General features: G+C 39.7%; 1 protein-coding gene across 5 annotated transcripts in view; it reads left to right on the top strand.

Moving 5' to 3' along the window:
- GOLM1 (golgi membrane protein 1) overlaps positions 1-15,912 on the top strand; it is a 38,011-nt gene extending 22,099 nt beyond the window's left edge. For 4 of the 5 annotated variants that reach the window (XM_075527171.1, XM_075527167.1, XM_075527168.1 and 1 more), the window contains 5 exons: positions 6,141-6,279; positions 10,160-10,289; positions 11,569-11,856; positions 14,021-14,134; positions 14,469-15,912. In XM_075527171.1, coding sequence (XP_075383286.1) covers positions 6,141-6,279; positions 10,160-10,289; positions 11,569-11,856; positions 14,021-14,134; positions 14,469-14,533 — 736 coding nt within the window. In that variant the 3' untranslated portion in view covers positions 14,534-15,912. The remainder of the gene's footprint in view (positions 1-6,140; positions 6,280-10,159; positions 10,290-11,568; positions 11,857-14,020; positions 14,135-14,468) is intronic. The other variant, XM_075527172.1, reaches the window with a different exon arrangement.
- The last annotated feature ends 272 nt before the right edge of the window (positions 15,913-16,184 follow it).

Raw genomic sequence — 16,184 nt, 5'->3', positions numbered from 1 at the left:
TGATAGCTATAGCACTGTTAGTAAATGTACAGTTTTAAGGAGAAAGTAATACCTGACACATCTGCTAAAACTGCTCACAGTTGACCTTGGAGAAGAGCACAGACCTTGCAACGCTCAGCATCTCAGTATCCACAGACTTCTCCCACACTTCTTGATGTTCCTTCCATTGCAGGAGGAGAAAGGTAGCAATATTCTCATTTAAGAATTGGGGGGAAGATTGAAACACAGAGAGGCTAAACTCTGAAGAAGTTTAAAAGCTAAGATACGGGAATACCCAGTGAGAAGCTGTACCTCATTTAGCTGCCAGGGGTCTCAGAAAATTTCTCATGTGGTTATGGGCAGAGCCATGTGTTCTGCGTTACAGTTCATACCTAGTCATGTTTTTTGTTGAGATTTCCCACTGAATTATAAGGCATGGATAACTAAACACAAGTGCTTATTAGTATCCTTACACTAAATACACATTTCTGCTATTTCTAGGAATTTCTCCTGGGTTCTTTCAATAATTTTCTTGTTCCCTCTGCCTATCTTCACATCCTATTGTATCTTCCTTCTGGTGCATAGAAATAGAAAACCAACAGAATTTGCTGTTTGCATGTTCTCATAATGATTTTCCATCAAGAATATAATTGCTCTAGTGATATGTATTTTTCCAGCAGCCACTGTTTAGCTAGATTTTGTAGGAATTATGACTAAAAGCTCAACATGGCAATCAAAGAACTTGGATTCTGCAGGCCAAACTTGAAATACCTTTTTTTCTTTTTTTTTCCCTTGCTTAAGAATTAAGGATTAGTGTTAGTGCTTTTGGGATACTTACTGATTACCTGTTGGTTGTGTGCTCTTTTTTTAGGGCATTATCACTCATTTAATAATGATGACCCAGTTGGAATGTGTTAGTGAAGTTCCAATAATTTAGGACTTCTAACAGAAAGTAGAAGGAAGTTGGAGACTTAAGTTTGTAGCAATCTTTTGTTAAGCCACATTGCACTTACATATCTGTTAAGGTATTTTTTCCCTCTAAGCTTGTTGTGTACTGTGGTTGTTAAGCATCATTTCTTTGCTGTTTAGTTAAATGACAGAGCTGGGACTCCTGGACTTCTGTTGATAGTTCTTTGCTAGGTAGAGTATCTGTTTGCCAGTATCTTCCTTGTAAGGGTGAGATCAGCAAGGATAAATGGATCTGTAGGCGTATGTATATGCTGTACAGTCATGCTCTACATGAGAGGTGCATCCTTGAAGCACTGAATTGATATACATGTGCAGGGAAGTGATACAAAGCAAATGTAGTGAGTCTGGTTTCTGAAAACTCAAGTTTAGTGCCCACGTCTGGTGAAATGTTTTCAAGTACACCTCTGTTGAGGAAATTGCCGACAGACCGTCCCTGCTGTGGAATTGTACTGTAAAGAATCCCTCTTTGTTTAAAAGAAGGAGGTTGGATCTGGAGGGTGCAGCTCCAGGGTCAAGGCTGGCTCAAGGTGAAGAGCTAAACAAGTTGCAGTGGTGAAGATGGGTTTGCTTGCGTCAGGGTAGATGCAGAGACAGGCATGATAATCCCACCATGTGCTAGCTGAACAGGGGCTCAGCTAGCTGGTCTGCCTCCAGTTGGTCCTGAGGCAGGTGCACTATTTCCTGCATTCTGTCCATTGGAGCCCATAAAAGCAGTTATCTCAGTCAAGGAGCTATGCTTTCTTCATTAGCTTTGCTGAATAACGCTTAACTGTTCATTTTCTGTTTCTGGATATTTTGTAGCTATGCAAGTGAGTAAAACAAACTTTGCACTCAAATTGTCATGGAATGCTTTATAGCTTGGGCACCCTGTAGCATTCACACAATCCTAGCAGGAACATATATATATGTGTTTTTTAAACGTTGCTTGTTGTGTACCTTTAGGGGGATGTTGGAACATTAATATTTCACTGTTGTAGTAAGTTACATTACGAACTTTGCATTGCGTACTGGTGGCTGTAGAAACATACATCTGATTGTACTTGGTTACATACAGTCCTCTTTGCTGTTACTTTGCTGTTTACTGTCATTTTAAATGCTTACAAACAACCTTTTTCCAATGTGATTATGGGCCTAGAAAAACAAATATTATTATAAAGACTCAAAATGTTACTTTTAATCTGTCTTCCTTCCTCCCCTCAATATTAGGAGTAAACCAACATGTTGCCACTGTTCATTTTTAGTAGGCCTTGGCAGGAGGGGGCGTTAGACCTGCTTTTGTGCTATGCCAGTGTTTCTTCCTTCGACCTGGAGTTGTGTGGATGAAGGTGTCGCACCTTATGTATCAAGTACACTTTGCCCAGTGGATAAATGAAGAGAGAGTATTATTGTATAATTGAAAATCTTATAAAAAGATGACAGAAGTCAAATGCCTTTTTTTAGCGGCACACATTGTAAAACACTCTGTTTAAACAATCAGATATTGCACTGTAGAAGATAGTGAGAAAACTGGTTGCGTGTGTGGAATGCATAAGAACAAAATTTGTTAATTTAGAAGGCACAAAAATAATTGTTTTTTCTCATGCCCAAGTCTTGGAAGTTTCATCTTAGCATTTTTTTTTTTTGAGCAAGCTTAGTGTTTTCCATATAGAAGTCAGCAGGAGTTATGTGAGCTTAATGGTATTGTGTGCAGAAGCAGTGCATGCTCCTCAGCAGTCAACTTACTGAGATGCCATTGGTGTACACTGTGCCCAGTGCTGTCTGCTTGCAGTAGAGCTCATTCAGCAAAGGCTGACTGGCAGCACTGACCCTTCTCCCCTGCAGCAGCCAGAGAGAAATGGAAGCCTCTGGACTGATCTTTTGAAGATATTTCAATAATCAGATGCATTTTGATTCCTAGGAGCTTTGTTTGTTACGTAGCTGCTGCTTTGGAAATTTTGCTACCTGTAAAAAGTCTGATAATTAGTTTGTTATTTGCAGCCCTGACAAGTGTAAGAGTGTGAGCGCACAAGTAATCTTTTTTAGCAGGGATGAAAGGAGCTGATGATATATGCTCCTGGAGGACAAAGGTGCTCTGTTTCTTACAGTGGGGATGAGGGCAGCAAATCCAGCAGCCCAGGAGGGGAGAGGCTGCACATGCATTCCTGTGCGTGCAGAGCACGCCTCTACGTGGCCGCATACACAGGTTAACATGGACCCACAAAACACACGAGCATGAACAACACCAGTAGCTTCATCCCACTCCCCTGAGGTGGAGGTCCACTAGTGCAAAACGTGCTCGTGTACATACATACTGGCTGGCACCAGTCCCGGCACCACCCACGCGCAGCCCTCCCACCCCGGTCTGACCCCAGCTGCTGCACTCACACCCCTGTACACACACATACACACACTAAATAGAGAGTCCCTCGCCCAGGAAGGAGTTGAAAAGGCATTTAATAAGAAATGGAACAGACTGCTGATCAAGTGCAGGGTAAGGCCAGGCAAGTGCATCGACCAGCCACGTGTTTAACATGCGACCGATTTTGTTTATCCCCTTACGTCTCTCTTTCTTATGCTTGTTCCTACCGGAGATCCATCCCTTTCCCTGCCTTTGGTCCCATAATGAGGCTTGTGCAATCCTGACATATTCTACTCCTGCATCCCGTAATGTGTCCCCCACCCTGGGCAGGAAGAACCTTGGTCCTGTTGACTCATCTTGATGGGTTTCATGCCTGGACACGAGGACTGAGGCTGACCTGAGACAGCCCTGAGGCTGTGGGGTGGTCTGGACAGGGTGTCCCTTCTTCTGAGTCTGTAATTTAGGCTCCTCGCTGCCCTTGTGCCTCTGTGCTCCTTTGGGCTCATGGCGGTGGGCCTTGGATGGGCTGGTGGCTCCTGTGGTGGGCCTGGGAGCAGCTGGTGAGGGTATTACTTGGGCTCCTTTGTGTGTGCGCAGGCAAGCTCTTTATCACAGAAACTAACTCTGTTTAATCTTGTGAGAGAGAAAACATGCTACAGACTGAATTTAAGAGCACTGGTTTTGCACATTTGAAGCATGTCATGTTGACGGGATGAGGTGGAGAAACTAGTGCTGTTCTTGTGCTTCAGAAGTTGTTGTATGCGTAAGCAGAGTATTCAAATCTCCACAAATGCCTTTTAAAAGAAGGGAATTCCTTCACAGATGATAAATTAAAAAGTATGAGGATTTGTCACAGATGTTAAATTAACTTTATTTTCCTGTGCAGTGTGGGATGAAAGAACATTTACGAAAGGTTCTCTGTCTCGAACTTCAGGTTGCCTGCATCTTTCTCACGCTTGCAAACTGAGGTGCAGGCAATTCTGATGTCCTTTTATTTCCCAGAAACTAGTGAATGTGTCCATAACTCAAGCCTATGTTGTTTTGTTGTCCCTGATGTTCACCGAATTACAAAGCACTACTTATTTTGATGACTCTTCCATGTATTAGCATTAGCAAAATCAGACTTTAGGATAACGCTTAGTCAAGAAGAAACGGTAATAAAGGTAATTAATTTGTCAGTTCATAAAGGTAATTAATTTCCCAGTTCATAGCATATCTGTCTACCACTCCTCTTCCTTTCTGGGTGTGAACTACAGAACAGATTTTTTGCTTTTAAAAAGGGTGGGGTGGAGAAGGATGAAAGTGCAATAAAAATGAGTGACTTGGAGGGCATGTGCCCTGAGAATGCCTCTGGATTAGATAGTAGTTTATTTGCAGCTTGGGAAACTGGAACATGTCTGTCTGAATCAGCTGCTGTTACACCAGGGGTATTAACACTCTGCCAGAGCCAGGCTCAGAAATTCATCCCCCTTCTGTTTTAGTGAGGGGGAGGTAAAACTTGCAGTATGTTGACCGTCTTGTTGTCCACAGGATGCTGAGGGAGGTTTTGCATGCAGAAAGATGTGTTTGCAGGGTCTGCAGCTGATGGTATATATTTAACTCAAAGTTACCTTAGAGTGGAAAAAACCAAACGAGAGAGAAAGGAAAAAAGGGTTAAAGAAACCCAACAAACTCCTTTGCCTCTGGGGCCAGCAGGGAAGAGAAGCAGTGTGGTCCCCAGCCAAGCCTCTTCCTTGGGCATGCTCTCCAGTGCAGTGGGTGCTGACAACAACGATGATGTTTCACCGCATCTTCCTCTAACATGGTGCACTTCTCATCAGGATCCACTCAAACCCACTATTGCTTGTTCCTGTTCACGGTGGGATCAAGGCATGCTTGGGGTCATATGATGACTGGTTTCTAAGCACGTGTGTTACAGGCTTATCTGCCTTGTTATTCACTAGGTCTTGTTCTTCCTCTAATACAAACCAAAAATTGCAAAGCAGGTTATGAAGAGAGTGGGGGAGAAAGGATGATCTTGCCCTGATGACAGTTACTGCCCAGGGGAAACCCAGCTTGACAACACTTCTGGGGTTCGCATAGGATCCTCAGCACAGCCACAAAAGGGGAAAACACTGCACTGGCAGCTTCAGGAGAAACACTGCCGCAACAGCCTAGGGCTTACCTAGAGGTTACGGAGCTGTGAGGGAAAGGCAGGCTACAGAACTGCAAACATAAGACCCTGGTGTCATGAAGGTTAAGGCACTAATGGCACTGTGTAACTATTAAAAGTATTTAAAAGATATACAACACTTGCATCTTTTGGAAATACTCCTTTTGGAACTTACAGTAGCTACTGGAGAACTCCATTTCTGTAACATGTTTTGTTAAGTCTTGCAGCACTGTACTTTGGTGAAATACTGAGAAAGGGTGTTCAGTTTGCTAGCAGTAGCTTACCCCTGTTTTTTATTTCAACTATTACCTTGCTGTTTCCTCTTCCTAGCTAAAATCCAAATATGCATTTCTGTTATCATACTAGAAATGCTTCAGGGATCAAAATTGATTTTGACTTAACTGAAATTGACTGGTCAGTGAAAGACAAGAAAATTCATGTGGCTTGTTGAGCTGGTCTAACAAAAGCAGTTTAAATTAATTTCTTCCAGTAGAACTTGGACTGCCTGCACCATGAGTTTGTCCTTAGAACTTAGGTCAAGACCTCATTTTTTCCTACTGACTTCTCAAATGTAAGCACAGATAATAGAACTAAGAAAGTAATGAAATGAAAAAAAAGAGGAATAAATAATTTTGCAAAATAACATTTTGGAAGAGTGTGGATGAAAGTTAACAACTGCTCACTTGTTCATATTTTCTCCAGGTCACAGTGCATCAACCAGATGAAAGAATTAAAAGAACAATGTGAAGAAAGGATAGATGAGCTTACAAAAAAGGGTAGTGATGTATCACAAATCAAAGAAAACAAAGACTTCTCAGAAGATTCAAAAAAAAATAGCCAGGTATGGTTTGGGTAATTTCTTAAAAATCTTTTTCTTTGTAATTCTTAAGGGGTTTTCCACCTTTCTGCTATCTCCAACTAACATCAGCCCATCTCATTAAGTCTTGCACTGCTTTCCTTCACATTTGTTAAATGTGCCTGATCTATAGGAAATGGAGTGATTCCAAGGACAGAACAAGGCAGAGGTCCTGCAGGAGACTCCAAATCACTGTGTTTCTGAGACGGGCAGAATTTGAGAGGTGATGCTGGGAGTGGTGTGGAGCCCATTAAAGAATATTTACACTGCTGAGCTTTGGTTCACAACTTCTTCTGACTTTGTTAAAGGACTTAGTTGCTTTGTGTGTTGAGGATAAATTGTGAATCACTTCAGAGTAGCAGCAAGCCTTGAATATGATATTGTAGTCCAAAGGTCTTTGAGGTCCATCAGCTGTGAATTTTCACAGAAATCCTAATTTCAGCCTATTACAGTGGGAATGAGGGGAAGATCAAGTGTTTTAGCTGTTTGCTTTTGGATATTCTGAGTCAAAGAACCACAAAAGGCATTGCCGTATGTGACATGAGAAGGATCAGTAGGATAGGGCAGGCTTGCCACACAGGGCGGCTGTGTGCGAGCTGACTCTTTCTTCCTCGAGTACAGAGGGTGGAAGGAAATCCTGAGAAAAGAAAATTTCAGATCATCCTGTTGTCTTGGCATGTGAATTATTGATGCTTCTTCAGTGAAGAAGGATTTCGTCAGGGGTAGGACTTGATTGGTTAAGCTTGATACAGATGGCCCTGGAAACATGCAATGAATCTCCTGGGTGAGAAGGCAACTGATGTATTTCTGTATACCGAAGTAGCCCTTTCTTCAGGCCTATGAGCACCAGTTACAGAAATTACATTTTTTACATGTGATTGCAATGAGGCCTTTCCCCAAAGCTGGGTGGCCAACCTCATTGCAAAGGCAGTGGGGGTTTGGTGGTATATGCCCTTTTCTCTTTTGCTAGGAAAAGGCTACTAGAAGAAACAATTTGATGACTTCAGAAGTGGAAAGGGTAAAGCAACGAGGGTTGAAGCCGGGTTTTGCAAATAGCTGGAAATGGGTGGGAGAAAATGGCTGACACATCTGCCCAGAGACCCCTAGGTGTTCAGGTAATGGTTCCAGTCCTTTATGTAAAATGGTGGGAGAGAGAACTGCTGCAGTTTGTGACCTTTTATCCTGGGAGCCTGCATTGTATGAGATCTGCAAGATGAATGAAGCATTGGAGACAAGAAATGCTAGCCAGTTATCCCTTAAAAAAAAAAAAGTGAAAGCTCTTGTTTGTCAATAATTTTTATCAACAGTGTCAAGTAAATAAAAAGTAATAATAGTAATAGTAAATATATAGTAATAAGTAAGTAAAAAGCCTATCATTTGGAGATGATACATTCATTTGTCAAACAGATGTATCTTGTTTAATGTCAAGATGTAAAATACTATTTGGAAAGTTGATGTGGGGAAGACCATACTAAAGAGGTGGTCAGTTTAATTTCTAGTGTTGCTTTGCAGCAGATTTGCATTTACATTACTTACACCAGATGGGTTTTTTTGTTTGTTTTGGGGTTTGCATGGGGGGTTTTTTGTTTGGTTTTTTTTTTTTTTTACCATTTCCCATTTCAAAGGGGAATCATCCCAAAGGAACCTGAGGAGTTTGGCTGAAGCCCCTCTGCAGGACAATTTCAGTCTCCTGCAACAAGTCCCATAGCTGGAAGCAATCTTTACTCAAAGTAGGCAGCAGGTTAGGCAGGGCAGGTTATCTGTTCTCCTTTTAATCTATAGATGGCATGGTTTCAGTTGAGATAACCACTAATATAGCTACAGCCTAAATAAATTGTGTCTGCTTGTGTTCCCTAGTATCTGTGACAGTGTTTCTTATGTCAAGCTGTAACCTTCTCAGTTGTTTGTTTGCCCAAGGATTGCAACTCTTTGCTTGTACAAAAGCCGAGTTATTTATCATTAGTGGAAGGTGACGCTGAGGAAATCTATGTATGTTTTTAGCTAGTGTTTTTAGCTGGAATAATTCCTGTTTGTGAGATGTACATGCTTACGTAATGGAAAGGTTGGAGTTAAAATAAAACAGAGAAAGAAAAAGAAGTGTTGGTTGGTTAATAAATATACAGGTTTTCTTATAGCTCTGTATTTTAAGGAATGATGTATATTTCTCGGTTCAGGAATATACAACATGTTCCAATTATTATCTTTTTATCCAACCACTTCAACTTAAAAGATTTTCAGCATACACCCTTTTAATTTATTTGATGCCATCATTAAAAATTACTGAGCTAGAAGTTTAAGATAATGTAAGTTAAGGGCTTTTGCATGTTTGTTTCAGAGGTAATTTCTTGCTATTAACTACAGGCTCAGTATTTTTACAGAAGAATTCATGCCCAGGATAAAGTGAAAAATGGTTTTATGTTCAGTTTCTGATGATTTCTACTGTAGAGAGTGACCTCAAGAGACTGAATTATTTATAGAACAGAAGCATTTTTAAATACAGCATTTTTGTTTTAATGACTGAAGGAAGATGGAATCCTTACTGCAATAACCAAATATTCTGTGGTAATACTTGCTTCTCAAGCTTTCATACGAGTTAATACTAGATTATTTGTTGTTGATGTTGGACTTCATGGTGTTGACCCAACAAGGTCTTTAGTTCTGCCTGGCTTTGACTGAGCTTAAACATTTTCAAAACAGCCAAGTAATCATATCCTACAAATCCTCTACAGCTTTGGCTTCTGGGTTATTTAACCAGTTCTTTCTGCAGACATTTTTCCAAATGACTGCGTGAACACTTGACAACCTAGTGTTTTATTGACCTGCTTAGAACAATGGGTAGCTACAGTCTTACCAACAATTGTAACAGAAAACTTTCTGTTGACTGTATGACTTTTTATACCATAAGGTTTCTTATTCACTTGTACAGTACCAGGTATAAAAAGCTTTATGTCTCCAAATGTTCTTTCTCTGCATCTTCTGATTTTCTTAAACAAAACAAAAACCCAACAAAAAAATGCCCATAGAACAACAGTTTCATTACAGTCTGGTTTTTACCAGCTTCGGTGCAATAGTGCAGCACGGGCTCCACATACATTTCATGTTCAGTGTTTGTGTCAACTGAATTGACATAGCTCTCAGCCAGTTAAATGCTACTATGACTACAAGTTGTACATACAATTTTAATTGCTAAATTGGAAGATCTTCAAGGTGGTGTACATCTTAGCCATTAATCTTTAAGCAGGTCAGATGGGTCAGATGCTGAGAGCAGCCTAGTACCAGTATTTAAGACATTCTTAAGTAAGCTCCATCAAGTTAAACAGATACTGTTGTCTAGTTGGTTGATTTACATTTTTCTTCTCTTAATCCTGCATTCAACATAGTTTTAGACCAGTTCTGTACAGGCTTCCTTAATTTGAAGTCTTACTATGCCCAAACTCCATTTACCCGTCCCTGTAGATTACTAACAGTACTTAATCCCACCTGTTTTTTTGCTCTGCTGACCCTGACACCGTAGCAGGGCAACAGTGGAGAAATGTGTGGTGTCACAGTTCTGTGACCCTCAGAGAATAACAGGTAGTGTTTCTTGTGAAACGCTAACCAAGAACAGTAACCTGACGGTTAGCTGCAGTTAGATTAAAGGAGGTGTGTTAAAGTGTCCCAATGTGTTGTGCTGTTATATGGAAACATCACTGCATATTCAAGATTGTATGATACTTCCATCACCAATAAAAACTTCAGTCCAAATATTTCCGAGTGTGTTACGATTTTTTTCCCCTACTGAATTCTTATCTAACTTCCACCTCCCTTTCCAAATCCAGGAGTAGTTACATAGATCAATGCTTATCTGTGTACATTCACTTTTTAGGTTAATACTCAACTGCCAGCCTTGAAGCAAACCGAGTTCAAGCAGGCTGACTTGGAACAGCAGAAACACAATGACAATGTAGCTGAAGCAGTACCTACGGTAAAAAAGATAGACCTGCTGCAGGCTAAAGGTGAGCTGGAAATCACTGTCTTACTAGCAACTAGTTCAGAACGTTTGTAATTTAATTGAACATTTAAAAAACATTTTGGTACACAAGATTTAAGATGGAAAAAGTGACACCAGTAAACTGAACTATAATCAATTTTCCAGCTGTGGAGACGTATAATATCTACTCAAGCATTTTTATTACTAGCATTTCTACTGGTTCAGTTTTGTTGTAATTGACATGTTGCATGCAAAGGAAAATACAAACATTTACAATTCTGGAGTTCTGTTCCTCATTTAATATGGAGGAAAATATCCTGCTTTTGGAAGCAATGATTTTTCAAACACGTTTAAAATTTGCTGGTTTAGTAAGTTTGACACCTCTAGCCTGCTACCCCACTGTACGGAATAGCTGGAAGTTAGGCTTTAAACAAACACACATACATGCTTCCCATGTGTTATCACTGAGCAAAATGCAAGTAAGGGAAATGATACACAGGAGATCAGATTAGTTAACTTAATGGTTGCTTTTGGCACTAACCTCTCAGAAACTATTAATGTGAATGGATGTATCCTAGTGCGTCAGTCTCGCGTAGTACTCTGTGTGATAGAAATTCAGTTTTCTATTTAATTATTCTTACATGCTATCTTAAATTATAATCTTAGGAGTATGCAGCCCATTTTAGAGAGCTAGCAATTGAAGACAACATCTACATATATTTTATTCAGGCAAATTTTATCGTGATTTTTTTTTTTAGTTAAAAATACAGATACACAGGAAAAAAGATATGGTAAAGTCTGCTAAAAATAATAGCCCTCCTGCACTTCCTCTTCATATTTAAAAATAAGAACAGCCTTGATTTACTTGCAAATCTGCCCATGTGACTGCTTTGTCCTGAGCTATTTTTGAACATCAAATCAGTTTTATTATTAGTACCAAATTGTAACACACAGAAACCTGACGCTTATATAGCACACTGCAATTTTTATTTAAACTGCTCTGTTTCACCTGCCCAATTTATTAACTGTACATACTGAAATTTTAAGTAGGTAGAATGAATCAATTGACAGTAAACAATGCCACAGTAGACTCTACAAGTCTCATCCTTTAGCTGTTCCCAGTAGGAAAAACATGGGTTGTCGTCTTTGTCCTTCTCTTTGGAACTGATGTGTTTGAAAGATATTCAGAGGAAAAACAAGAACTGAATGAGAAAGAGAAAGCAGTATTTATTAAAGGTTTTTAACTTGTGCCACCACTGAAAGGCATTAGGTTTTTTACACAGAATCATTTTTATTGTTTACAGAAAGAATAAAGGGGCTAGCTGACATCAAAAAACAGGAGCCTAAGGCAGAAGAGGAGAAGCTTTCTAGTGAACTGAAAAACCCACAGGATTCACTCAAGGCTGCTGCAGGTCATAAGGAGATGCTGCCCGAGTCAGAGAAGGAGCTGAATCCATCTGAAGATGAAAAACATGTAGCAGGGCAAGATGCGTTACAGCCGGCAGCAGAGCAGGCTGCCAGTGAGGAAATTGAGAGGGAGCAGCTCCTAAATTACGATGCTAAGCAGGATGACTTGGTCCCCGGAAAGGCTGGTTGGTAGCATGTCATATATTGTTAAGAACAGTAAAGAAATGAAAGTGTGGAATAGGACATGATTTCTGCAACAGTGGTGGCAGCTGGCCAGACTTGGTATAAGGTTTCATAAAGGTTAGTGTGAGATGTAAAAGGTTAGTCAGTCCCCAGCAGTCTTCTACAGTCAGTGGGTAAAGATGGAGGCTTCTGGTTGTGCAACATGGAGCTACCAGGCTGGGTCCTTCTGCGTCACCATAGCAGCCTCCCTGTTTCTCTCTCCATTGGCTGTACAAGGCATTTGCAGAAATTAGCCCCAAAACTTTCTGGTATTGAGGCTTTATAAGAATATGATGCATTTGAAAAGATGTTAATCATCCAAAGCATTGATGAGTAGAGAGATACTACATATTGACATTTTGGAGATAGTCTTTTTATAGTGTCAATGTGTAAATGCTAGCTATCCGTATTTCAAAACAAGCTAGCATGAATAAAACGTGACCTAGGACTTCAGGTATCTAAAGTTTATTACTGTGAGACTGCAAAACTGAAGATCAGATGTTGCAAAGGTGCCAGTTTGTGGTATCTACCATGTGACCCTGAACCACTGTCTCCACAGCACCAAGCAGCAGAGTATCGATGTGCCTAAACCTGACCAGAATGTAGATATCCCTCTGTCTGTCTTGAACTTGGTCTCAGGTGGATCCAGCAGCCCAGAGTAATCAAGAGGAAGCCTTATGGCAGTCAGAGCAGGAATTGATGCCCACAAAAAATGCTGTTTATGCTTTTCTAGTAAATGCATTCATAGAGTCATGAGTAGTGATGTTAACACTGTCGATAACATGGCAGGGATAAATAATCTCATCTGCATTGCTGAAGTAATATTTTTCCAACTGCTCTAAAAAGATGCTGGCCAGAGCAGGCTGACCCCCAAACAGATGTGAATACGTAAGTTACCTAAACTGCTTCCATTTTAATGGAAATAAATAGCAGAAAGATGAGGTAAAAAAAAATCATCCAACAATTAGTGCAAGAAAAATCCCTGCTATATAGCCTGTGAAAGGTCAGAGTTTCCGTGAGCTAGAAAGACTAGCAGGATGTTCTTCAAACATTTGATTGTTCAACAAAAATACCGTACCTTACTGCATAGGTTCCTTGTAGCCAAAGGCACCTAAGGTAGAAAAAGATTTCTTCTACATTCTCTGAGCATCCTCTCTCTTTCAATAAAAGCTTCTTTTAAAAGTTTGAGAACTTTAGGTCTGTAACTAAAAATCTATTTGGTGTGGCGGTCTGAACATGGACAACATAAGGCTAAGAATTTTCAAGCCTGTTTCTAAGCCAGTTTCTAAGCCCACTCATTAGACAGATTGGCTTGAGAACATTCAGAACCAGAGACTGCAATACCTCTTAACTATGGTATGCTTTACCTCTATACCATTATGGGGTTTTTTTCTGGTTGGTTAACTGAAAAATAAGGGTAGTAGTTTGGCAATCAGAAATAATGTTTCCATGTAATTCTGAGCTCTCTATATAAAGAAATCTAAGATCATCAATAAAAGTTGCTTGAGATGAATTAATGACTGGATGAAGAAAATCTCTTACAGAAAAGCACTTCTGTGTCAAGTTAGCATGTCATAAAATACTTTTTTTTTTTTTTTTTAATATGCTATATTCACAGCTTTCTGCTTGGTGGACAAACTAAAACCAGAAGCGGGGAAGCTGAGATATGTTTTAACAGTGGTGGTAATACATTTAAAAGCAACACCACAGTCAAATTTTCAGCATTGGCTTCAGGTTTTACTCTTCCTTAGGCTGTCCTTTAATGTATCCTGAAATTGTTTAATGCTTTTCCTTTCCGTCCGTCTGAATGCTGACTGAATTTTACACTTTCCAAATCCCAGAATTTTCGGTCTTTTATCTAGTTCTTTAGACAAGATGTACAGCAAAAGCTGCTTTGAAATTTAACAGCTTTTGAAATTTTGAAACTGCTTTTGAAATTTAAAAATTTAAATAAATTTAAATTTGAAATTTATTATTTTTATTTGAAAAATAATATGAAAACCTACTCTAAATAGCAATTCATTCAGCAGCAAAGTAAATTCTGTGGAAGATTGTTACAGTAGCTGTTTCTTGTGCAGATGACCTTATGATATAGCATAAATCTAATTAATTTTAACATTTTTCCAGATGAACAGGAACATGAAGCACTGAACCAGGACAAGGATGTTGATTACAATTTAGATGAGAATGAAGCTGAATCAGAAACGGACAAGCAAGCAGCACTTGCAGGGATTGAAAATGGTAAAAAAGAAAAAAAAGTTTTAACCTAAGTACCACATACTGAAAGTTTTAAGGTGATATTTTGAATGGTATCCTGTAGCAGATATAGCTAGCTAATTTCTGTTTGGTCTTTGAGCTTTCCCTCATGTTGACAGTGTGACCTACTTTCTGTGTAGCATCACTGAAGCGACTATTTAAGATGTGGTGGGGAGGGACAGTATCTGTCAGTTTACTATACTATACAGTACTTTAACAGGCCTTCCAAAATTTCTCCTGCTGTGTTCTAGATTGTTTTCTAGATGAAGAATTATCACTTCTGCCTCTTAATTCTGCACCTTTTTTTTTTCCTAATTAGTTCAAAATGCTGAAGATACGAAGAATCACTTATCTGAACAAGGTGAAGAACGACAGAGGTTGTGAACAAAGGAGGTTCATGATGCAGTGCAGCAATGATGAGAGCAAAGTGATCTGAGAAGGTTTTGATTATCTTCTCAAGGCTTCAGTAAGGGCCCAAATGAAGTAGTATTTTCTTGTGAAGTTTTAGTACTGTTTCAGTGGTGAAAAAAACCCCTTAAATCTCTGGAGGCTTGTTTTAAAGCAGCTTGACCTCTGCAATGATCCTTTCCTTCCTACTGATTACAAAATTGAAACCAGCTAGCAGTAAGTGTAGCAACTTTGAAGTCAGCCAACTTGTACTGTGGTACTACAATAACAATATGTGTGGATTGGTGGTAGATGAGAAAGAGTCCTCTGCCAAGGATGGATCTCCCCTGAGCAGTGCGGTAGAGAAATCCCCAGCCTAGTTTTAAGAGGAGCTAACTTACCTTGACAAAACATGGGAAGGACAAAAAATGGCCCATGCTGCAGTCTACCCTTGTGCCTATTCTGGCACCTTTTTACTGCAGTGTAGGTAGAGTCAGCAAGCATGATTCTAGTCCTGATATTACGCAGCATGACACATTTTCCTGGGTCTCCTAAATGAAATTGCTAGCTTACACTATCTGTAACCAGGCTGAAACACTGTCCTGGTTGTGTTCTTGGCTTTTAGGTTTAAAAAAAAAAAGGATTCTGACAATATCATCTTCTCATCAAGAGATTAGCAGGAATATTTTTCTGAAAGCTTTGTTGGACTCCTGTTCACAAGATCAGTACTATGGTATGGTTCAGTTACCACTAACTTGCACAAGTTCAGAGTGTACAAATTCAAACTCCTCAACTTTTCAAGACTGAAGCCATCTGAAATGATGTGCTACGACTACCCTTTACTCCACCCAGCCACTATCTTCTGCTAAAAAGTAGAAAGGCAAATGCTGGCCTTATAGAACAGCAGTCTCAGCTGTTCAAAGTGATTAATCTTCTCTGCTGGACTTCTGAAGAAGGTAAACCAGACTATGCATTTACCAGACATCTCTGTCTCCCACAGGTGAAGCTGTAGTTGTTGTGAAGTCCTATGTTATGCACGATGTATCATGTTGTTAATGTTCTGTAGTCTTTGTCTTTTCTGTAACTTGTTGAATGTAAACTAGAAACTAGTTCACTTGTGATAACCTAGAAATACCCTCTACTCCCACTAAGGCACCCTTACTGCAATCCAACCTGCATTGTGTGTAGCCAGCTGTTTTCAAGATTGTGTCTGTTCTCAGGACTGACATCTGTGTTTGGAGCAATCTTTGTGAGTATGAACCAAACTGTTGACACAGCATGGGAGCAGAGACATGACTAACTTCCCAACTAGCAATTCCATTTAAGAAAATACAAATTTGTCTTGGCTTTCTCTTAATGTACTTCATTTTGTAACTTCTTTTGTGGTGTGTCATTCCTCAGTGTACTAGTTTACAACTCCTGTACCTTAAGATGCCTAAATATGCAAGTGGAAGGTTGGTTCTTTTGAGTATGAAAGGAGTATTAGTTGTCATTGAGTGAAAGGCAGAGCTCAAGTCAAACGGTGCCTATTAAACCTCAATATGTAAAGAGTTCACTGGTAGACTTGCCACATGTAACCTGAATTCTTCTAAGAAAAGCACTAACTTCCATTACTGAGTTCTTGGTTACTCTGTTTCTTTCACCATTT

The sequence above is a fragment of the Mycteria americana genome, chromosome Z (genome assembly GCF_035582795.1).
Source record: "Mycteria americana isolate JAX WOST 10 ecotype Jacksonville Zoo and Gardens chromosome Z, USCA_MyAme_1.0, whole genome shotgun sequence".
Classification (NCBI taxonomy): domain Eukaryota; kingdom Metazoa; phylum Chordata; class Aves; order Ciconiiformes; family Ciconiidae; genus Mycteria; species Mycteria americana.
This window is presented reverse-complemented; position numbering and strand designations above follow the sequence as displayed.